Source organism: Peromyscus californicus, unplaced genomic scaffold, assembly GCF_007827085.1.
Source record: "Peromyscus californicus insignis strain IS unplaced genomic scaffold, ASM782708v3 Scaffold_9__1_contigs__length_137607984, whole genome shotgun sequence".
Taxonomy (NCBI): domain Eukaryota; kingdom Metazoa; phylum Chordata; class Mammalia; order Rodentia; family Cricetidae; genus Peromyscus; species Peromyscus californicus.
In genome coordinates, this window is record NW_026294617.1 from 87,918,518 (window position 1) to 87,943,115 (window position 24,598).

The 24,598-nt window shown below is 40.8% G+C and overlaps 1 protein-coding gene across 9 annotated transcripts in view; it reads right to left on the minus strand.

Annotated features, from left to right (window-relative positions):
* Positions 1 to 13,413: 13,413 nt before the first annotated feature.
* The window catches only part of Ntng1 (netrin G1), a 347,205-nt gene continuing 336,020 nt past the window's right edge, over positions 13,414 to 24,598 (minus strand). For all 9 annotated transcript variants that reach the window (XM_052730077.1, XM_052730078.1, XM_052730081.1 and 6 more), the window contains one exon: positions 13,414 to 15,231. In XM_052730077.1, coding sequence (XP_052586037.1) covers positions 15,002 to 15,231 — 230 coding nt within the window. In that variant the 3' untranslated portion in view covers positions 13,414 to 15,001. The remainder of the gene's footprint in view (positions 15,232 to 24,598) is intronic.

Here is a 24,598-nt window from a genome sequence, read left to right on the forward strand (position 1 = left end):
CTGTGTGGCCACTGAAGACATTTAAGTTGTGACCTCTCTCCACAGTTCCAATCTACTTATCTATCTTGCTATAGCCAACTTGCTCTCTGTTACTTTCAGATGGGAACTACCTCAGAGCAATTAGATCAATGCTCTAATAGAGACTCAAATAGGCGCATAGAAGTGGGAGGAGCGTGGATAAAGGACAATCTCTTATTCTGCTCTTTGGCAGCATCTGAGCCCTCTTTCACATGTATTCATCTAATTAAAGTAATTTACTGATTAATAAAATTACCCAACAAAACTGCAGCATTTTAAATGAGAGCTCTTCATAAGCAAGCATTGTTTAGTGTTGTGTCTGAATGGATTTTTTCTTCCACCTGTTCCTGACACACAATTCCTTTTGTCTCCACTATGCTGTGACCAAAACTTAGTGTTCAGTATCTGCACAGTACTGAAACAGAGAGGCTGCTAAAAATGAGTTTATGTAGCCAATACCCAGACTTGCTAGTGGATATCAGAAAATGGTAAGGCATATGGATTTCATTAAATATTAAAATGAATATCTCCAAAGGTCTTCCTAAAGGGGCAGAATCGGCATTCTCAGAGGATATATCCTACCGCTTCCCTGGCAGCAGACAGCAGGGGGAACTGGTTAGGGAAATGCAGAGGCGGGAATTTGCAGCAGTTCAGGTGGTATGCAAAGAAGGCCTGACATGAGTGAAATGGGGGCAGTAAGGATGAAGGGGAGGAGGTCTAGAGGAAAATATCCAGTGGAGATCAAACCACGGGAATGTGCTGATTGAAAGTGCCTGGGCAGCTCACTGAGAGGGGTGGCTACAGGCACTACTAGTCTTGGAATCCCTGTGCCCAAGAATGAACCAATTCCATCTTGTCACACCCTCTGTCTCCTTTCTCCTTTCTCCTTTCATGATTCCCTGTTATTTCACATTTACTTAGCTCCTGAACTTCCTGCTTTTTAAATTGTATTTGGTATTGTCTCATATTTAAACCCCAAAGGGAAAATTTCAGGAAAACTTTGATTATTTGATTATGTGTACTTACTCTTTGCCTATTTGGGCTCCAGAATATCAGAATTAGTTTGCTTGATTCCTGTAGAGCCTTGGTCTCTGGCTCCTACTCAAATCTACCATTCCTGGCACCTCTCAGGAAAAGGTTGACTAGACCAGAGAGATGGCAGAGTTGGCTATGGAAGTAGAATTTAAACCAGGAGATGGAGGGATTCGAAAGATGGCTCAGAGATTATGAGTGTCTACTCCTTTTGTAGAGGACCTGGGTTCGGTTTCCATAACCCACGAGGCAGCTGTCTGCCACTCCCATTTCAGAGGCTTTAATGACTTCTTTGGGCTTCTTTGGTCCCCAGGAATGCATGGGGTATAAAGACATACATGTAGACAAAAATACCCATACATACGAAACAAAAATTAAAAGATAGCAATATGAGTATATGAAGTCACTAAGGGAAATTAATAGTAACAGCAACACTAATTAGAATGTCCAATATTTATTAAGTGCTTCTTCAGTGACATGTTGAATTCTTTAAACAGTGTTAGTTAGATATTAATTAATTCATTTTACTGTAAAGAAACCGAAGCACATTAAAGATAAGTTAATACCAAGATCATATACCTGTAAGTGGAGAAACTGGGCCACAAAGCCAGTGAGTTGGACCTTATAACATATATTCCCAACTACTTCTTAGGCAAGGAAAGAGGCTTGGGATCTTGATGGGTAGTAGAGGCCTCCTGGAAGGGGGAAGGACACTATGTCATTTCCCAGCATGTTCTTTCTCTGAACTCATCAATACCATGGCTCAGGTATACCCTGTGTAGTATATTTGGATAGAAAAAGAATTGGAAACATTAGAAAATGAAGATGAGTTCTACACTGGTCTTGCCATTGTCCTGTGGGCCATAGGAATAACACCAACACCTAGCTTCTTGCTCGTTCAGCCACAGTTCTCTGCAAAGTGGGGTGGGCTGGGGACAGACGGGAATGAGGTGTGCAAATGTACCCAGCACAGTGCCAGCTGCATAGCTGGTCCTGTGTTCCTAGGGTAATGCTGGGACAGTCAGCCACTGTCCTGGACTTCCTCACAGCGGGCCCCCTCTGAGAGCAGAAATCAGAGAGTGAAGGAAACTTCTTGCACTTGATATGCTCTATGATATATTGTTACCTTTTATTCCTCTCATGTAATGTGCTGGTAATTTCATTGCATAAGCTGGTATTTCCAACCAGTGTAATTGCATTCAGAAACTGTTGTAAGAGGCCATTACTAAAGAAATCAAATGTTTCTCCTCTTTATGTAAAGTGAGGATAATAATTCCTCCTAATGCCTACTTGGGGCCCTGAGAACCTTGGCTGAAAGAGGTTTTGCAAACACAGAGCTGGGTCCCTGTCTCCCCTGGTCTTTATTTAGTACTTATCCCATCAGTGCCATTGGAGCATGAGGCTCTTGGGACCTGTCAGACTATCATGTCACCTGAATGACTGAGTGTTAATGTTAGAAGACAGCAAATGTCAATTGTATATTAAGGGCTCTTGTCACAAACACAAGCAAGACCACTACTTCCTCTAAGAGTCCTGTGAAAGTCCAGGACAACATCTCCCCTCTCCCTGTAGTGAGGGAGAGATGCCAAGCCAGAATGGGTAGCCATATTACTGTAGGTCATCCTGCTGGAGGAGATCGGGGTGGGGGCTCCTCTGGTGTAGCTAGTTAATGCTGAGACATTTCTTCCCTTTCCTTCCAAACCCGCAGAGGAGCCACACAGGAAAGAGGTGAGAACAGGGCATATACTGGATGGAAATACTTCCAGAATTGACTCTAGTTACTACGCTGATGGCTAACTTCATACACCATGAGTCCCACAGCCTTTTTCTCTACTTAAACTTTTCTACTGAGAACAGGCAGAGCAAAAGACTTGCCATAGGCCCATTTGTCCCAATGTCCCCAGCACATTATATTAGGTCTTCAACTAAGGGCTCTAAAAATGCTCTCTACTATAAAAACAATGAAAACAGACACTTCCATAGCTTTGTCCAACGATGGTATGCTGCTTTTATTTTCTGGGTTGTGATCGGCGACGGCCACTGGAGCATGTCTCACACCAGCCTCTTTCAAGTTCTGTAGGCAACTGCACTGTCATCAACTGGTGTCTCCTGAGGCACCAGTTCATTTACTAATTCCACAACTATTTATTTGTGTCTTCTATAACGCCGGATGCCATCCCAGGTGCTTGGAGCCCTTCTAGTGGAAAAGACAGACAATAAACAAACAAACACTATAATGTCAGTGGGGAGAAGGTGGCAGAGAAACAAAACAAAAGAAATGAGCAAGACAAAGTAGAAGGTGAGTGGTGAGGGAGACAGGTGACATTTGAGCACATTCCTAAATGAATTAAGGAAATTGTCCAGAGACAAAGATTCCAGGAAACAAATGCACTGCTCTAATGCCGAGCACGCTGGAGGAAAAGGCAGGGAATGTGTCTGGAGCCAGTGCCTGACGGCTGGTTCAGTAGCAGGATGCACTGGGATATAGTGGAGGGCTATTCAAGGGCTCTTTGGACTCCATCTGTGAGGAGAAGCCACTGGCACATTGGAGAAGAGGAGAACGTAAGGCTTTCACACTTCAAAGGAAGAGCGAGTGAGTGGGGAAGAGGTTGGAAGAAAGGAAGCTGGTCGGGCAGCTGCTCCAGCAGATCCTGTGGGAGATGTAACTTCTAAGACTGGATATGTGACAGCAGATTTCAAACCCGGGGGTGTGGCAAACAGGGGAATAGGAAACCGTGACTTGGGATGGGAACAGAGGGAGGTTGGGGGAGCAGGCCCATGGGTTTGGTGTTAAACACGCTTTCATTACTTTTATTGGCCTATAGGTTAATGTCACAGAGGCCTTCACACAAAAGAGACTGTATTCTACAGAAAGGTCAGATGAAGCAAGGGGAGGTCCAGGGAGACTGCCAGTGACTCTCACATCCCTGGTGAAGGCTTGGGGTTCTGTTTCATGAACATGTACACATTTCCTCAGACTTTTTTTTTTTTTTTTTTTTTGAGACAGGGTTTCTCTGTGTAGCTTTGGGCCTTTCCTAGAACTCACTCTGTAGCCCAGGCTGGCCTTTAACTCACAGAGATCCTCCTGACTCTGCCTCCAGAGTGCTGGGATTAAAGGCGTGCACCACCACCGCCCGGCCATTTCTCAGACATTTCTATGATTTGTAGCTTCTCCTTTAATTTTGGAATAATATTTATTGGCCATGTTTTCTGAATCAAATCCTGGTACAGGTTGATCGATACCTATTATTTGCAATGAGGTGGTCAGAGTATCTGGACACAACTGTTGTGCAGTTGTCTTATTTATGCATTAGTGAGTTCATTCACGATAGAAACATTTATTGAACACTTGACTACTTTTAGCATAATGTGGCAGAGAAATAAGACTACAGAAGACAGACTCTTGTCGGGGGGGGGGGGGGGGGGTTCACCGTACTCATTTTTCCCAGAAACCTTCACTGCAATCTTTACATAAATTCCCGTACCACTGTAAAGGATGATGTGAACCCTACTGTGTCTCCCCTCATTTGCCTGTCTTTCCTTTGTTCAGCCCCTTTGGCTGCATATCCTTCATGCTCTTCCTAAAGCACATTCTTGCATTCTGAATCCTGTCTTTGCTGTACCTTCCAGCTGTGAGGGTCCCCCCCACACACATACCAGATCTTCATTTAATTTGTATGCCCTCTGAAATGCCATTTTGTCATGAAATAATCTCAACTCCATCTCAGGTGGCATCATTACCCCCTGTCCCCAGATTCCATGTCAGTTTCCACATATTGTTTCAGTGCTGTGTCCATGTTGGCCACTTACAGGTGTACTTGAGCTATGAACTTCAAAAAATGAGCCTTTCAATGTCTTTTGTTGGGTCTTGGCCCTAGGTTCTAGATCATACTGAACATATAAGTCCTCAGCTAGTTGGAAGGGGCTTTGGATAAAGGGATGCACAGTGCCAGGAGATAAGAGAGTCTTTCATTCCTTGCAATGGCCCTCACCAACCTTGTAGTTCAGTGTATGCTAATCCAAACCAGATGCTGCCCCCATGCTTCCTGTTGACTTTTCCATGCTCTGATGACTTCTGAATGAAATGATTGTTGGGCAATGTTCAAGATGCTGTCTTGTGTGTGTGCACATGTGCACAAGTGTGTGTGCATGCGTGTTCATGGCTGTGCGGTATGTGATGAGTGTGTGTGTATGTGTGTGCATGTGTGTGTACCTCTGTGTGTGTGATATGGCGTATGTATGTGTGTGTGTGTGTGTGTGTGTGTGTGTGTGTGTGTGTGTGTGTGTGTGTAGGGGGGCTTGTGGATTCCAGAAGACAACTTTAAACATCATTCCTCATGTGCTATCTACCTATTTTCATTGGGATAGAGTCTCTCACTGGTCTGGAGCTCACTAAGTAATCTAGGCTGTCTGGCCAGCCAAGCATCAGGGATCTGCCAGTTTCTTTGTCCTTAGACCTGAGGTTACAAGCTCACATCACCATGATTCTGGGGCACATCCGACTTGGGCTTTCGAGCTTTCAAGGCAGGCCCTTTACTGACTGAGTTATTCTCCTAGCCCCACATTAGTTTTCCTAAGCTTACCATTTCCTTTCACTTCTGACAAGAACAAAAGCCCTTTCCCTCCTTGGGAAAGAGGGCTCCAATTCCGAGTTCTTGTTGAGGTGATTTTAGAACCACCATACTCAGTGCCATAGGATATTGTAGTAACTTCTCACAACACTCTTAAAGGCTCACTTCCTAAAATTGTCACATCTGGAGAGCCCTAGGTAAGTCAGCAAGGACAGAGACGTGATCACTTTCTCCTGCCACTACTGTTCCAGGCAGCTATCAATTCTAGCTTATTTGGGCTGATCCATTCCCAGTACCCAAATCCATTTCCATATTATTACACCAAACTGGAAATTACAGAGGCTGTGTATTTCTCTGAAAAGTCTCCAATTTGGGCTTGTGACTTAGCACTGGGTTATTGGTGACATGCATCATTATTCTCAAGATACATTCTTGCTGTAGAATTTTGTCCTCAGATCCTCTGGAAGGCCACAGCTCTGCACATCAGCCTCTCCACAAGGCAGGATGCTCAGTTCATGTTAATGTGCCTTTACCACAGGCTTTAAAATTAATTTTTGATCATTGATTCCTTGCATTAGCAGCCCCCTGAGCCTTTCTAGTGGGTAGAGAAACTTCACAGGGTGAGGCCGCAGAGTGAGTCAGTGGGCAAACTGGAGTTAGAATGAACCAGGCTTTAATTAAGTAGGATCTCACAGGGCCTCAGAGAGTCTGTGTTGAAGCTACAACCATGAGCTGATAAGAAAAATGAGAATTTGATTTCTTCCCCCCCCCCCCCCCCCCCCCCCCCCCGCTCTGATGTAGTTTGTTTCAGTCAAATAATTCAATTTAGGAAAACTCAAAAATTCAAGTTGGGGAATGATACATGAAACCTGTTCAATTTTTCTGATTGCTTTATTGAATCAAAAAAGTAAACAAAAAGACTTGACTATTTACCTGTTCCAAAACATGAAACTTCTCACTCCAGGAACTCTCTAAGGCTTTGGCCTAGTGTATCATTCTATTTCATTGCTTTGCCACTGAAAATAGTTGAAAATTTAGAGACTGGAATTCCTAACAGGGAGCTGGAATTTCCTGAGTGGGAGACTCCAAGAGCAATGAATGGTGTAGCCATTTAAGACTGAATGGACCTTGTCTGATTGTACTGATATTTCCTGAATGTGAAAGTTGGATTGGAGAGTTTCATGTAAATTTTCCCAATTTAATTGTTACCTTTTCCTGTGGGGTAAGAATTGTGATACCCATTTTAATCCCAGGCAACTGAGCTCTAGAGGGGCTTTGCATTAAATTGCAGTGAGGTTTTTAATTGGCTTATATTTCAGAGTTTTATTCTACATTTTCATATTCTAACAAGTTATCAACCTGAGGTCTCACTACAGTATCTGAAGGCACCCACAGGAGTATGTATGTACGTGAGCAATGTTTTTAAAGTTGTGAATGTGACAGGTGGCTTAGACATGAAACTCATATTAGTATCGGTGACTGATTCAACAAAGAAAAATGGCAATGATATAAAAAATAATAACAGAAAGAGCAAAGACACAACTAACGTCAACTGAAGTCTTAGGATGTGTACTATGTCAAGTATTCCCCCACTTTTCAATTCACCAAGTATTTCAGGTTTGTTACCTCGTTATCATTTTCATATCAATTCTGGAGAATGAATGCTACAATCTCATTTTACAGTTGGGAACATTTGATGTTCAGAGCAATGCTGTTCAACAGAAATACAATGTTAGCCACTTGTGTAGTTTAAAAGCCCCTAGGATCCACAGTAGAGAAGGAGATAGGAACAGTTAAAATCAGTTATGATAATGCATTTTATTCAATCCAGTGTATCCAAAATATTATTACTCTAACATGAGATCAATATAAAAATTATTTTTAAAATGATTCACAAAATTCCTTGTATGTTTTGTACTAAGACTCTGAAATCTGATGTTCTTACAGGACTAGCCGGCTTGGACTAATCACATTCAGGTGCTCAATAGCTGTAGATAGGTAGCTCTCGCTGATGGTTAGTGCAGGTCTAGAGATGCCAGTGAGAATTAAGAGCCCTGTATACTCAGAGCTCTGTCCACACTCAGGAAAGCGTGAAGATAATTAGGGAGACCTTTGCTCCGAATCTTACGCTGTGAGCTAGACTAACAATACAGATGGAACAAATAGGAGGACAAGAAAATGGCTTTGTGCCGTTCCATCCAAGGGTGCTTCAGCGGCTCATGCATTTTATTTTATTTTTCATACATTTTATGTGCAAAGTGGAAAAGGTGTTGTTGAAGATCTTTCTAGCAAAATGTCTGGAATGGAGAAACCAGAGCAGGTTGTGATTCTCAGAGCTCCAAGAACTGAATTTGGACATAACATTATTTCAGAGCTTTTTTGAGCCTGGTCACATTTCCAGTGACAAATTATGACCTAGAGAGAGGTTGTTAAGTCTGAATAGTATGTTAGCATTCATTAAGATAAGCTGAGTGTTGTCTGCCTTTCAATAGAGGTAACCCTTAACACACAGGCTTGTAAATGTACATATGCCATATGCATTAAGGTGAGGATTTAACATGGACATACACTTCTATTTTGATCTGATCACTAGAATTTCATTATAGTAAGAGATATGAGGGTTAGTGTAGATTGTTAACCTCACAGACTCTGCAGTTACCTAGGAGACACAGCTCTAGAAATACTTGTGAGGGATCACTCAGATTAAGTGAGCTTCGGGCAAACCTGTAAGGGATTATTTCAAGTAGTACAATTGAGGTGTGAAGACGTACTTTAAGGGAGGGTGGCATCATTCCCTGGGTCTGGATCCTGGACTATGTGCAAGGACAAATCTGTCTGAACATGGGCATTCACTGTTTCCTATCCTGGCAGAAGAAGTCATGTGACCATCTTCTTCAGGTTCCTGCCACCGGACTCCCTTGCTGTGATGGCCTCTATCACTGAACTGTGATCCAAAAGAGACTTTTCTCTTCTAAGCTGCTTTCGTTATTTTATAACAGTAACAGGGAAAGTAACTAAGACAAGTGGCATGAGGACTTTGTGACCAAAATGTTAATGAGATAGAGCATCTCCTCAGAGCTTTATCTGAGACCTCTTGCTGGAACACATGCCATTCAAACGCAGGAAGGAGGTTGTTAAAGGGAACCAGAGGATGGGCTTCTCCATGGCCCCTACATGTTCCTGTGAAAAGTATAGATAGCAAAGTTATCAAGTTATTAAGATAGTGTGGTTAGTTGGCCTCATATTACAATCCTTACCTGGGGCATTTTTCATTTTTAATTTATGTGGAATAAGTATAAATACATGTGAAAGGGAGTTGAGCAGATGTAATTTGAAATGAAAGTGGTTGCTGGACAGTAGGTTCTCATACATCTGTGTGCCTTTATGGTGCCTCCTGTGACAACAATGTATTATTTGATGATACTTTCAAAAGTTGGGATAAATTGTAGCTCTCATGCCAGTCCTATTTACATTTTATAAAATTTGTAATGTTTAAAGAAGTATACTGTTTTTCATGTCCAGAAAAAAAGATCATCATATTTACATACAATCTAATTCACAATTTAAAACATTTCATTGTTAAACTTCCTCTCTCACCCCTCTTGAATTGATTTGGATTCTGTTTTAAAAAACACTTCCTGTGTTATGTTGTGCTGGGTCTGCCTGGCAGCCTGAGAACCATTGATCAGAATGTGTTTAGATTTGACTGCTTTCCCAATTATGAATTGTAATTACACAGGATGTAAACACAAGTTTAAGTGGTTGTAAAACTGCTCCAATATTTGTTACACTATTAATTTAATAAACTGGATATTTTAGTGGGTCTTCATAATTACATATCGGTGAACAGAAATGTTTTTCACAAACCTTGTCACACTAGATTGGAAGGGACCCCCCACCCCCACCCCAACACCTTTCTAAAGGGAGAGAAAAAGAGATGGAGAGTGATGACACTAATCTCTTTGCCTCTAGGTGTTTATCACACCAAGAAAGCCAAAACAATTACTCAGGGCTTCATGGGGGTAAATAGCAGAGTGCTATTTCCTTGGAGGATGCTTTCTTGCAGTGTTTCTCACAGGCAGAGGGAAGCTGGTTCCTCAACAGGAGCAGTCTTCCTTAGGAGTGCAAATACAAACAAATAAAAATGACATTATATTGCCTGCCTGGGGGCAAAAAAAATCACCTACTCTTAACAGGCCTTCAGATGTGTGCTTCTCTGTCACTTTCTTTTATTCGAGTACGGTGGCTGCCTTGTATAACAGACAGGTAGAGTAACAGACTATGTAAGCTCTACCATAGTACTGTCAGCAAGGTATCAGAGTACAACTTTGGCATGTGATGTCTTTAAGGGACTTGACACATGCTTGCCATACAGGAATTTCCATTTCCATTCACATAGAGGTAAGAAATGTAATAATTATTTTTTACTCTTTCCAGTGAGTTTTTTTTTCCAATGTGGAATTTGTAATTCTAATTAAAAAATAGTTCAAATGACACCTCTGGAAAAAAAATGGGACTATGTTAAGAAAATGGGGTTATTTTTACTTAGGATCCTCTGCAGTTTGCCTCAGCCAGCCAAGCTAAATCTTTAGTGCTAACATAATTGGGTTTTGTAGAATCATAATGACCCATTTTAGCAGGTATCATTTTTGGTTAATAAAAACATCATATAATTTTAAATGTTACTACTCCATTTTAATTCATCAATCAATTAAAGGCAGCTTTTGGGTGACGGGAACAGATTGAAGGGAGTTCAATTCCAGCAGTTACTAAAGGCTCAAGTGCTTTAAAACAGCCTTTAAAATTATTTAAGTCTTCTTGTAGAATTATTTCAGAACTCTCTCCAAAAATGTAGTAAGGGCACTGTTTTTTTTTCTGTAATAGAGCTTAAGTAACTGCATATTAGTCAATATTAACTTGTTTTTCCCAAATGTTATTTTCCCATTTCTAGTTAAATGCAGTGGTGTGGTTTATGCAAGAGCCAAGCCTGTGTCTTCTTTCCTGGTTCTACAGAAGCATAATGAAAATGGTCATCTGTGAGTCACACCACACCAGGTGTTGAGAAGAGCAGAATTTCTCCGTGTTCCCAAGACTGTTTGGGGAAAATTCTAAATATGGAAGTTGGCATGCTTATTTTTCTTTTCCGACATCACCTTGTGTTTGTGTGCAGTTTATGTGAGGAGTTTGTTGGCATCCATTTTAGATAACTGAAGGGGATAAAACAGTGCTTGTAATGTAAGAAAGTAAAACTATAATTTAAATAAAAAACATTCTATATGGAAATTCGTAGAACTTCCAGAACGTTTGTGTCAAATGAGTGTTTGATGTGTCCTAAAAATATCAGTGAGAGGCTGGAGAGCATTGATTACTTTTGCAGAGGACCTGGGTTCAATTCCCAGCATCCTAACTATCTTTAACTCTAGGGGATCTGATTCCCTCTCCTGATCTCTGAGGCACCAGTGTGTATGTGCACAGACACATGCAAGCAAAACATCCATGTATAAGAAACAAATAAACAAATAACATTAATTACAATCAGTGCTGATTTTCTGAGATAAAAAGAATTATTCATAATTAGACTTCTGTCAAAATCCCTGGGGTCTCACTTATTTGTTTTTTATTCTCATATATAATAAAAACTCTAGTTGGGGTTCCTTGGAAAAGCCTTCCTTTTTTAAACCTGGTTGCTCATGTTGTTCCAGTTCACGGGTAAGTGGATATCAAACCCTCCTTATCAATAAAGGCTAGGAGTCAAAGTGGTAAGGAAAGAACTCACTTTCAGATTTCTGAAGCTGAAATTTTAAATCATGCTGAATGTCATATACACACAGACAGTTTCATATGTTATAATAACACCATGTAACCCCACACTCCCTAGTGTCCTGTTCAATCCTATGAGCACTGAAACTGTTAAATAGATATTTTGCCTAGAAATATACTACAGGTGAAGCACAAAAGACCATTTTAACACAACATCACACTTCAGAATATAGGGTTTTTATAGTCCCATATTACTGGATTATTCGTGGATGTGTGTGTGTGTGTGAAGGAAATGAAAGTAAAGACTTGATTTCAGGGTTTCTATCTAAAGACTCTTAAGACTCCGGTGAAGTCACAGGTCCAAGAAGAGGTGAATGAGACACACCAGAAACTACTCAACTGTGGAGTCCATGTGTTCTTCCAACCCTGTGCTCAAGGGTCTACACTACCTTTGTGCTGCCTGCCTCCAGGAGTTCACACCATCCTGCGGGGACATCTAGTTAGACTGGATCATTGCTGGGGCAAACTCAGAGGAGGGTCAAAGTGGCCCTTAGGCTGGGTGATAAGTCAATTCCACTTCATGGTAGGTAAGACAGATGACTTAACTTGCTGTGAACAGCAACGTTTCTGTATAGTTGCCATTTCGCCTCCACCAGCCCTTTTGAGTTTTATACACATCATTAGTGGGAAGAATGATGTTCCTACTTTGTTGACAGTGGACAGATGAACTCATGGAATAACTGGTTACCCCACTCTTAGGAACCTTCCAGGAAACAAAGCAAGAGCTGGATCCTCAAATGTGGGCATGACTTCGTACCCCCTGTTTGCTTCAGCCCTGTCTCAGGACAGAATATTACAACTTGGAAGAATTCTAGAAAGCAGAGAAAATCCCATAGGCTGACATTTCTTTAAAAAAAATTGACTTTTTAAAGAACTCAAGAATCCAGATTAAAAAGAACATTTCATTTACGTCTGTTATATACCTAAAAGTGAATTTTTATTAAAAGTAGATCACATCACTCCAAGAAATTCAGAGAACTATATCTAAACACACTGAATGCAAGATATTCCTCATCAATTTAGATTCTTATAGCCTTATAAAGATAAAATGCAGATGAATTGATTTAAATCAGGCCTTCATTAAATTTCAGAATTAGCTTTTGGGATCCCATGGATTGAATTGTGCAGCTTCTGATTCCTGATCACTGTGACAAAGCTGTGAGTGCATAATGATAAAGTGCACCGTCGCCAGAAACCACACAGTCTGCCTTTGGTTTGTGCTAATAAACTATAAGACAACTTAAACTCTATCTTAATATAAGAAATCCATCTCATTAGAAGTAATCTCACACTCTGTATGCTATCAGAATTTTCATGTGTATTCTTTGGTGAGCTGGAAATATAATTTTCTATTTATGCTTCTAATGTAAATCTGCCATTTCTGGTTGGCCACTCTGGCGCGAAGCCAAAGTGCTAATTTATTTCCATCTTTCCCTATTTCTTATATCAAAAAGAGGCTGTTGGTTTGAATAACAAACATTCAATCGACTTGGACGTGGGGTGGCAGGCAGAACAGGCATTACCTGCTTACCTTTTATTGCCTTCTTTGAATTGGCTTTTCTGGGAACAAAACCAATAAGACATGCTGTTCCTTCATCTAGTTTTGACTCGGGTTATTTATCAGGAGACATTTCCTCCCCCCTCGGTTCAGCACAGACTGGCAGTAGGGTGAAGAATTCAGCCTGGAACGAGGCTTCTGACCTAATACTGTCATAGGTTACTGTCCCGCCCAGGCACGTAGGACTTCATCGTCCTTAAGCTTCTGGCTCGGCCTCATTATTGTTTCTGATTCTGAGAGATGCTGCCGCTGACACATTCGTCACCTGTGTGGTGGCAGATGCCGGGGTAGAACACACTGTTTCAGCCCCTCCCCAGCTCTGTGGTGTCTCTCTCCCGCCCGGCTCCCTTTGCTGTCTTGTACAGTAATTGGCCTAATAAAAGGCAGAAACAAGAATTTATTACACCTTGGGCAGTACTTGAAACAGACTTTATTCTCAGGAGCAGCAGTTATGTCTACTTGCTGCTGTATATTTTGATATTTCATTTAAATACTTAGAATATAGTCAAAGTCAAATTGCTAATCACTCAATTTCCCTGCTGCTGTCCTGGTTCCCCAGGTGGCCTCTTATGATACTCCATGTAAACACTGTATTTGGAAGGATACATAGATCAGCATCCCTAGAGTCACATGATCACCATAAATCTGTGAAAATAGCATGACTTAAAAATAAAAGTCTCTTAGTATCCGCCAACAGGCTTTGGCATAATCTTGGCAATCACTTAGATACTTCTTTCTGTTCTTGCAGTTATAATTTTTTCCCAGGTGGAAAATAGTCTCATATTTTGCAGACGTTGTCCAAGCTAGTGACCATCAATCCGTCTTCCTGGGCTACTAGAGTCGGTCAGCTGACTGTGTTCCGTCCACACAACATCAGTGAAGCGAGTGTGAAACTGTTGGATGGTTGCTCCTTTCATCTAAGAAACGGCAATACAAATTCCTGATACCATTTATGCGGGAATTTTTATTCTTGAAATCTTCCATGTTAAAGCAACAAGAAAACACTTAGAATGTCCTTTGGTGGAATCTTATTACACTTGCTATATATGTAAACTGATATTCTTTGATGCCAGCACGCTCGTTGCCCATACAGAGAAATCTCTGCACAATGAAACAAAACAAAACCAAGGAGGACACAAATCAAATGTCAGTCTTTGCTGATTCGAATTAGATACATTAACAGATTGTCTGGTAACATAAACTGGCAATAATACAAAAAATCTACATCTTACAGTATTTCAAGAAAAATAACTTCATTTGAATACAAAAGGATAGATACACTTTCTCTTTCCTCTAACCACTCTTGTGAAGTGGGTGTGAGCTGGCACTGGGGGGTCTCAGTGCTCCTAAAATGTACAGGGATATGACTGGCTTGCGCTTTTGGAGGGGGTCTGTTACACATGTGTATCACTAACATCAGACAAAGAAATCTTTCAACCAACAAGGGTTACAGAGCAACTTTCACTAAAGCACAGGTTGGAAGGGATTCAGGGTGGGGTTGGGGGTGGGAGCTGAAGCAGGCCAATATGGCAGCTTGTAACAGATTTCCTTATACCCACAATGCACCTGACAGCAAAGAATGCTTCTATTTGGTTGGTCCACACACTGGGCAGAGCGGTACTAGGGTGCACCACGGTAGAGTAGCGAATGTTTTTTTTTGTTTTGTTTTGTTTTTTTTTTTAGGTTGGTTGATCAGTTTGTTTTTGTCTTTCCTTTCTGGGGGCGCTCTCACAGCCTTCCCAATCCGCAATCGGCTCTGCAGCTGGCAATGAGATTTGCAGTGATAGCAGCCACAGCTGCCAATTCCTCTGGAGTCAGTGATGAACAGTCTTGACTCCGATGTGCTGTCCAGGTCTGAGAGATATGGCTTAGTTCAGTTAGGCCCTCTTCGTTTGTACACTGTGTTGGAGTGGGTGTGCGTGTTTTCTATGTTAGTAGCAATCGCTCGGGTGGAGTTTGCTTCCCCCACAGCACAGGCCTGTTGGAGGGCTGGTGTGACTCCCTAGAACACCAGGGGACTGGCTGTCCCCAGCAGCACAGTCAGCAGCAGCAGTGCGGGGGAGCCCCGCGGGGGTACTCCCTGGCCGGAGTCGGAGCCACAGCTGCCTGCCTCTTCACACCGCAGCTTCTCACAGAGGATGCCAGTGTAGGCGGCCGGGCACAGGCAGCGCACGTTGTTGTGACAGGTCCCTCCATTCTGGCAGTGCAAGAGCTCATTGTCGCAGACATTAGCTGCAGAACGAGGAGGGGAGGGAGGGGGAGGGGAAGAAAAGCAGAATCAATTTAAGTTCATCTGGAACATCATGTTTTCAGCTTTAAAAAAGAAATTCTCTATCGATCTTGTGTTCCCCCCTTCCCTCCACAAACTAAGCATGTGACTCCAATTTCCAAACAAATGTAGTTGGCTGCCTTTGTTTTGATCATATTAGGCCTTTTCATATAGTTTTTTTTTTTCTCCCCCCTGCAACCTTGGTGATTCTTCAGTTCAGGCTATCTAATAGTGAGTAATGCAATGCTCCTGGTTTGGAAATTCTTATGTACCTGGGACCTTTTGTGACCTCCTAGTTTTTAAAGGACAAGTGCCTGATACAAGAATGCAGAACCTTGAAGTCAGAGGAGTGCTCTTTAAAATGCAAAGCAGTGTTGCTAAAATGACCAACAACCTCTAAGGTCAGGACATCCATCGCCCCTGCACCAATTCCAGTCTTTTCGTGCATGCAAAGAGGCCACAGGGAAGCAAGGGAATGCAGGGTTGGGATGTGAAAAAAGTAGCATGCTCCGCAGACGACAGCCAGATGGGGAGAGGGAAAGCTTGTTTCGTGGGAGGCATGTGAGGAAGAGCAGTCACATTCGTCCCTGACAGCCCAGTAGGATTTTTATTGCTTTGTAAATATGGGAAGTAGAGCCCAAGGTTACCTTGATTTGGGAACAGTAATAAATGCAACGGTGAAACCCTGATTACCAAAATTTCATTACATCCATCAAGGAACAGAATCAGGCTGGAAAATCAAGCTGCAGCTCCTGACTAAAATTCATTCGCAGCCTCTGTCACACAACTTTCACCTCTAATAATTTCTCATACCTTCAAAATTCCCGTTATCCTCATTAATTCAATGTCTTGTATTCTCTTAGATAATCAAGGTTTCACTGATTTAGCAGAATGTTAAATAGAACCCAGGGAAATTAACACAACAACGAAGAGTAAGAGAGCCAAGAGCAGAGCGAACGGTTTCCAGCAACATATGCTGCTTAAGCACTTAACACATAGACCACTCTGGACAGAGGGCGGGGCACAGAGCAGAAAAAGGAGGTCTTTGTAAAGGATAGCAGATTTCATTCAAAGAAAATGTCATGGCCCAATTTCTCCAAGGATGTCACATGGATTCACACACACACACACACACACACACACACACACACACACACACACACCACAATGGTGCTATTAAATACAAACCATTTTTACCAAATAATCTCCTCCTTCCAAATAGTAACTCAGTAGATAGCATTTGCTTTGTCCATTAATCATACTCAGTACTCTCATATAGTCTTCAAGAGGGGCTTCGTCCACACACCTAAACATATGAATGCTCTTGTGTATGAATGGGTTGAGGAAAGGTGGCACTGGGCATCCACAGAGCTAATAATAAAGTGCCTAAATAAGGTCCAGTGTGACTACAATCCTCAACATTCCAGGAAGATGTAGAAGACAGGTGCATAATACATTGGTATAAATAGCACTAGTAAATTATTCATGTTTGAAATGCTGATACACGAGGCAGTGTCACATGGATTATAAGCATCAAGCATACAAGTTGCCCCTCAGTGGGTGGCTTAGATGGAACCCACATTGTGGTATTTTGTCAGTCTTTTTTTTTTTTTTTGACGTGTCAAGATCTGTACCTATGAAGCATGGTTCTCAAGCACAGGGTGATTAGCTGCTTGGACAAAACAGATAAAAGTCCTGCTTTTTTTTTTTTTGTCCATTTGGAAAGTATACAAAGGTACTTGGGGTTTCATTTTGCTTACACATCAAGAAATATCTGTTTAATTGGGGCAACATGGAATAAACTGATCCAAGTAACCATTTCCATTTAAAGTTAAAGATTCTGATCATTTCTTGTTCTAGGCAGCAGATTGCAGAATGGGATATTTCCTTTCATTTGGGCACTAGACATAGGGAAATATCTGTTCCATCAATATCGATAATTGCTTGCCTTGAATAATTGAGAAGAAATCAATAGTTAATTAAATATCACTCCCCTCTTTTTTGTGAAGCTATTTTTCTTCCTCTTGGACTTGAATGTAAAGCAGCTGTTGAGCAGAGGCTTTTTTTTGTCTGAGAAGCCAATGATTAAGTTAAAATTCAATACCTTCCCTACATGTAAATAATCTGCTAGTTGTTTTGGATGGTTGTAAGAAATTTAATAAATACACAAGGAACAGATGTAGCCCAGGATTAATCATCTCATGCACTGGGGGAATATATCTTGGGTAATATATAAACAGGGGAAAAAATGGAACCTAGCATACATTTCATTATTTTAGAATTCACTATAAAGCACGTTGCATTTGGGTTCTTGATGGTGCTCATCCTATTAAAATTCAACAAGAACAGGATTTTACTGTGCATACAGTACCATCTCATGGCTGGAATCACATGCTAGAAATATACTTAAATCTAACTACAGTTCTTACCTGATGCTTATAACCTCATGCTCCATCTTCATGTCATTTAGTACCCAAATTCTGTTGGTTAATGAACAAACTAGATGATTAAATATCAATGAGCTCTTCTTCAGCACGAAAAACCTTGTACTAAACACCATGGAGACAATAAAAACAAATACAAAGCAAGGTCTCTGTTCTCATAGAGTTCTAATTTACTTAGGGAGATGAAATACATTTTAGAAGTGACCTAGCATTGATTTCATTAAAACGTCCTTATTAGTTGCATCCACCAAAGTCATTTGCCAGTGCCTAGCATCCTGCCATGTTTTGTGGTTATCACTCTAACTGCCATAAATGAGTTCACAATTCAGTGGAAAGTCAACAAACACAATCAGAGATATAGAAAAAGACCACAAAGTAAGTATTTGCAAAGCTTTAGGTAAACACAAACGACGGTGTCCATGTTTTGGAGATTAGAAAAAAAAATTATAGAAAAGGAGTTGTATTTGAACAAAGACTCACACAAGGCAGATATTGGTCAAAAAACCACCATGGATGGGGAGACTTCTTGAGTTAAAGCAAAGAGAGGCAAAGGGGCCATGTAGGTTATTAAGAAATTATTTTTGAACACTGATTCCCCTTCTGGTTTTACAATAAAAACCCTACAGGTTGTCTGCTAGATTCTACCAACAATGGACCCCAGAGGGAACAGAGAAGGAAGGAGGGTGTGTGTGAAGCTATTTCCATCTTCCTGCTTAAGGGTTTGTTATAACAGTACTCCCCAGCAACGGCTCTTCATCTTAGCTTTGACATTTGGTTCCTGTGCTATCTTTACTCAGAACCAGATTCTCACTGAACCTTGGAGATTTCTGCACCATCCTGTTAGCATCCCTCCAAGGGACTACTACAGGTGTAAGCAGACATCATCTCCCTTCAGAGACATAGTATTAAGGTATATGAAGTCTCTTATCCATACTATTAGTTTCTGGAAAGTCCTCTTCTTTCTTGTACTTTCCCAACCCTGAGTGACAGTTACTACCTGTATGAGCAGTTGCTTTCCAAGAGTTACTTTGGTGCCACGTTCTCATTTTTTTAGTCTTCAAATACTTATTGTCCCATTTCCTTTAATCATGTTTCTCTGTTGGAAATACCTAGAATAGCTTGTTTTCTGACAGTAACTAGACTAAGAGACACAAAGATTATCTCAGTGAATGATGAGTGGGCTGCACTTGGAAGAGGCTGGATGTCTATAGAAGAAAGGAGGTTAGACTACTAGGGGCATTCTGGCTGTTACTAATCTATCTATCTATCTATCTATCTATCTATCTATCTATCTATCTATCTATTATCTATCTATATTGCAGAGTTTGGGAAATGGGCAATGGGAAGCTGTCAAAGGCAAATGAGTCATCTAGAGTTTTGAAGGAAAAAGAAGGATGGAGTTAGACAAAGATAGACTGGTGAAAAGGAGACCAGACACTCAAAAGAATGGGCTTGGGCTAGGATGGAGCAATGGGGAGAAGGCAGTGTGCATTACAAGTATGAGTGATTTTAAGGTCACATTTGAGTATGTGGATAAGTCACAAAGAAATTTATTAAGAAAGGCCACTAAGAAAGGAGTTTAGTTAGAGAAGCCAATGAATATTTTTGAACTTCTTGACTTTGAAGAGTCTGTAAATTCTCCTAAAATATTTTGTTATTACTTGGAAAAAACGACTTGGAGGTTCAGGAGACAGTTCATTGTGGAGATGGAGATGGAGAACATGGGTGGTGAAGGTCATTGTCATCAAACACAAAGTACATGATCTCACGGCGGGAGGATATTAATCATGTCAAAACGAGGAGTGTCAGAGTCTCAGCCATATGCAGAGAAAGCAACACACCTTGAAGAATGGTTGGAAGAAAAACGTCGACAAAACGCAGTGGTCACATGACTATGAGAATAATCATAAAAACACTTTCCTGTTGTGGAAGACCATCTATAAATTAACATGTGAAGTGGAAGAGGAGGAGAAGTAGGGCACTTTGAATTGGGCAGAGCAAATGTGTAACGTATGTCTCAACTGATTAAATCAGTCAGGAAGGGTTTGGGAATGAGTAGAAAAAGCACAGGGAAAATTGGAGGAAATAACTAATTATGGAAGTCCTTGTACATCAGTTAACAGGAGTAGGTCCCAATATTTTGGAGATTGTGACTCCCAGAGGATCTTAGGCAGTGACTAGAGTTTACTTATTTATTTATTTACTTATTTATTTTTTATTGTCACAACTGGGTACAGATAGCATGCCATGGATGGGCAGAGGCCATGGATACTGCTAAATGTCATGTCTTATAATGGCTAGGGCAGCTTCTTCTTCCACCAACAAGGAATTATTCCTCAATTAATGCAAAGGGTAAAATAATGATGTTCTGGGTCAGAGTGCAGTCATATCAATGGAATTAAACAGCTGTCCTTGATGTACACTGGGAAGAAGAGCAGGAAGCGGGTTTGTCAGTTCTAGATCAAAATAACATCGAGTTTTCAGAGCGCAGCCATTAGAAATAAAGAAACTGCAAGCAGGTAGGTCAGAAATACTAGTGTGGATTGCCTTCTTAACACTGTATAGAGTGAAAGGAGAAGAGGACCCACAGGCATACTTGTCATGTGATTTGTTCTTTATTCCCACTGAAACAATTATACCAGCACTCATGGCCACTTTGCAAACCATCTAGACAAGATCTAGATTAGGAGACTCTATCAGTTTAGGGTAGAGCTTGAATGGCAATCCTTGCAAATTGTATGTCATATGGAATGAAAGAGTCGGGAGAAACACCGTGAATGGTACCAGACAGCGCAGTGGTTTGTACTCATAAATGTACTCATAAATCATGGCTGATTCCAGGTCTAGGAGTTATAGAATCACTCCTTAGATAATAAATTTCACACTATATCTCCCCTAGCTATTGTGGTTTCAAACCACACTGATGGGGCAGAGGTATCTGTTAATAGCATTTCTGAATTGCTCCAACTTCTAGAGTTCTACTGACAAAATGGAAGTCTAAATTCAAATGATCTCAGAAAAATAAAAGTAGAAATGCCAAAGGTCTAGGCTGAGAGTGAGAAACTTGTTGACATCTGTAGTGTCAATTTTATCTTCCCAAGCATAGGAGACTGCTATAGTTTCAAAGTTTGGCTCCTTTAAAACTCATTTTAGTTGACATTGTAACATTCTTAAGAAATGGGACCCTTTAGAAGTAGTATCATCAATAAACTAAAGCCCATATGATGGGATAAATGGGCAGCGTTCTTTCTACCATGTGACGCCTCCCAGCATGTTATGAGAAAATACTAGAACTTTATGATAAAAAACAGAATGTTAGATATTAAATAGCTGTTATTATAAATTAGTCTGTGACATTCTGTTACGGTAACATAAAATAAACTAAAATGAAATGTTGCTATTTAATCAGGGCACTCTTTTGCACTGAACTCTAGAATCCTTTTCATTACGAAGTTCTAAGCATCCATCAACTTGTGGAGCTAGCATGAGAATGAAGACCCCAGTACCATGTTCATGTTCTTTCTATTCTGTACTGCATGAAGTTGTTAAAGAGATAACAGGAGAATTTCACTTAACATGTACCTTTCCGTTATAGCTCTATTTGGTGTTCTTCTATATGGATCAGCTTCAAACTGAATTTAGTTGGTGACATTTATTTTAAGTTTATCTAAACTTTTTTTATTGTTATTGACTGTAAAGGGGTGTCTTATATCAGTAAACAGGAGGCTTCATTTTTAAATGCCTCATATAACTTTTGATCTAGGATTGATGTGAAACAGTTAGTTGATACATACAATTCCTTTTTTATGGTAAATTCTGAGTCAGATACAGAAAAAGCTGATACTCTTTTGGTAATAGCCTGACTTTTTTTTTAGGGTTCCCTTTTACTATATTTTCCTTTTACTATTGATAAGAATAATTTATTTATGGAATGACCAATCATAATGCCACGTAACCTGATACCTTCTGAGGTTCGAGTATTTGGGATGCTTTCAAAAAGTGTGCCCAAAAGAATCAGAGGACATTGGCAGGTAAGGTTGTATTAATGTGAGACTGAAACAGAGTTGTGTGGCCAGAAGTTGAAGTGTGGAGCCTTGGTGGAAAGGCTGAAGCCATCAGGATATTAGGATAGCTCTGCTCACAGCATTGGTAAGCAATCCACAAAGGAGATAAACAAGCTCTCAGAATTGCCATGAAATTCATTCTGAATTTAATAGGGAAAAAGTAGGAGTGAACACTACTTTTTCTGTTACTCCTGTTTTTCATGTAATCTTGGATGAGGAAAGCCAGAAAGATGTCACTAAATTATGCAGAGTTTCAAGTTTTTTTCTTATTTTTGTGGGGAAGTTTTGGTGTGTGTGTGAGAGAGGCATGTAGGTATGCATTGTGTGTATGTGTGTGTGTGTGTGTGTGTGTAAGAGCGTGTGATGTGTCTGTGTGTGCATATGTATGTGTGTATAAGTGCATGTGATATGTGTCTATGTGTGCACATGTATGCACATATAAGTATGTGTATGTGTGTGTCTATGCAAGCATTTATGTGTATAGGTATATGGGGTTCTTGAACATTTTATACAACTGTTCTTTCAAAACAGCAAACTATTTTCAAAATATGAATTACAAAATCTTGATTTCTTTCCCTTCTGTTAGTCTTTCTAGAACATGTCAAAAAAAATAGACCTAGAAATTGCTCCTGTACATTGTTCAAAGAGGGCAACAGCAAGGACTTAGTGTCATTCCTTGTTCTATTCATTTTTCCTTTAGAAACTGAAAGGGTCACTTATTCCCTTATGGTCACAATGATCCATCGCATTACTAAAGAGACATTTTCTTTCTCTGTTTGTGTTTGGTTCAAAGCTATACATTTAGGCTGGCCCTGTCCGTGAGCTGCTGCTATGCTTGAGCAATGCTGGGTCTGTATTTATAGACTTGAAAGTGTCTCTTTTTGGCTTTGCCTCCTGTACTTCAAGGAATCGATGCAATGCGTTGCCATGACAGCTTTCCTTGATGGCTGTATTAATAAAGTGACCTCTACCTTCACCACCTGAACCGAGCCCAGGATCGCTGAGGGAAAGATGTTCCAAATTGTTCCCATCCTTTGCAAAGAAACGTCAAAGAGCGAATAACCTCCACCAAATGGGGTAATAACAAAGGCATGCGTACTGCACTGAGGACTCATTCAGGCAGCAGGGAGCTGAAGAACTGTGATTATGACCCATTTATACAGCCTTTGTGGCTGTTTTACTAAATTGTGAGCAAGACATAAAATAGAACATGCAGGTTAGATCCTGAGGCATGGAAGAAACTTTAGAGACTGCAGTGGAGTTTGGGGGCAAGTTCTAGGCACACCAGCTATATTCCTCATCTTTACTCACATGTGTCCATGAGAGATGGTGTATCAGGGTAGGAAAACTGGCTAGGGACCATTAATCCTGAATTCTCTTTTTGAGTAGCCACACTCTACTTGGAAACATTGACCTTATCATGGACTAGCTAGTGACATCTGTCCAACTATCTTTTAACCAGATACTTTTCTGGTATTGAACATATAGTGGGCCAGACCAACATGCTGATATGTATGTACGCATGTGGCTTGTCATTTTGATTACAACTATAACATTAGGGGAAATTAGCTTTTCCAAACTCTCTTGAGTTTTATTTGCATGATTAATTTTTAGGTGTGTGTGTGTGTGTGTGTGTGTGTGTGTGTGTGTGTGTGTGTGTGTGTGTATACACACACATGTGTGCAGAGACCAGAGGCCAATCATGGGTGTTGTTACTCAGGCATCACCCACTGCTGAGGGATGTTCTGTATGTTAAATGTGTTGCTCTGATTGGTTAATAAATAAAACACTGATTGGCTAGTAGCCAGGCAGGAAGTATAGGTGGGACAAGGAGAGAGGAGAATTCTGGGAAGTGGAAGGCGGAGGCAGAGAGATGCTGCCAGCCACCACCATAAGACGATACTAAGATACTGGTAAGCCACGAGCCATGTGGCAAGGTATAGATTTATAGAAATGGGCTAATTTAAGATATAAGAACTAGATAACAAGAAGCCTGCTACGGCCATATAGTTTGTAAGCAATATAAGTCTCTGTGTGTTTACTTGGTTGGTCTAAGCAGCTGCAGGACTGGTGGTGAGAGAGATTTGTCCTGACCATGGGCCAGGCAGGACTGGAGAAAACTCCAGCTACAACCCACCATTTTTTTTTTTGAGACATATTTTCTCACTCTCCTGGAACTTTCCAAGTATGCACTGCTAGCTGGCCAGGTAGCTCAGGGTTCTGCTTGACTCTGCCTCCCAAGCAGAGGATTAACAAACATGTACCACCATGCCTGGCTTTTTTTTTGAGGGGGGGTGGATTTGGGGGGTGGATTCTGGGGGTCAAATTCAGGTCATCAGTCTTACAAAGCAAGTGCTCTGTTAACATATTTGTCTCCCCAGCCCTGCATGACTATTATTAATAAGAAGCGAAGCCTATCACTACAAAAGAATACAATTAGGAATTTCTCCCTCATTTGATGAGATGTCTGAGGACAGCTAGACTAATTTTGTGTGTTTTGATGATAGATTTGGTGTCTACCTTCATTTGATTTGTTTTGCCTGTCAGTCTAAGTTGGCATCCCATGGGAACAAGAGAGTGTTTGTCTCTCACATGTACTAACAGGATAAGGTAGGGTGAGGAAAATTAAATGCTGGATTCAAGTCTCATCTCTGTGGTTAATGTGGTGGGTGAACTTGGGGAAATCACTTAACCTCTGGGTGCTCTCTCTCCTCACTTCTAAAGCAGAGATAATAGCACTTGTCCTGTTTCCCCATCTCAAGTTGTTGGGAAACTGGAGATGGATTATATAGAAGTGTTCTACAAAGGACAAAGGACAACCC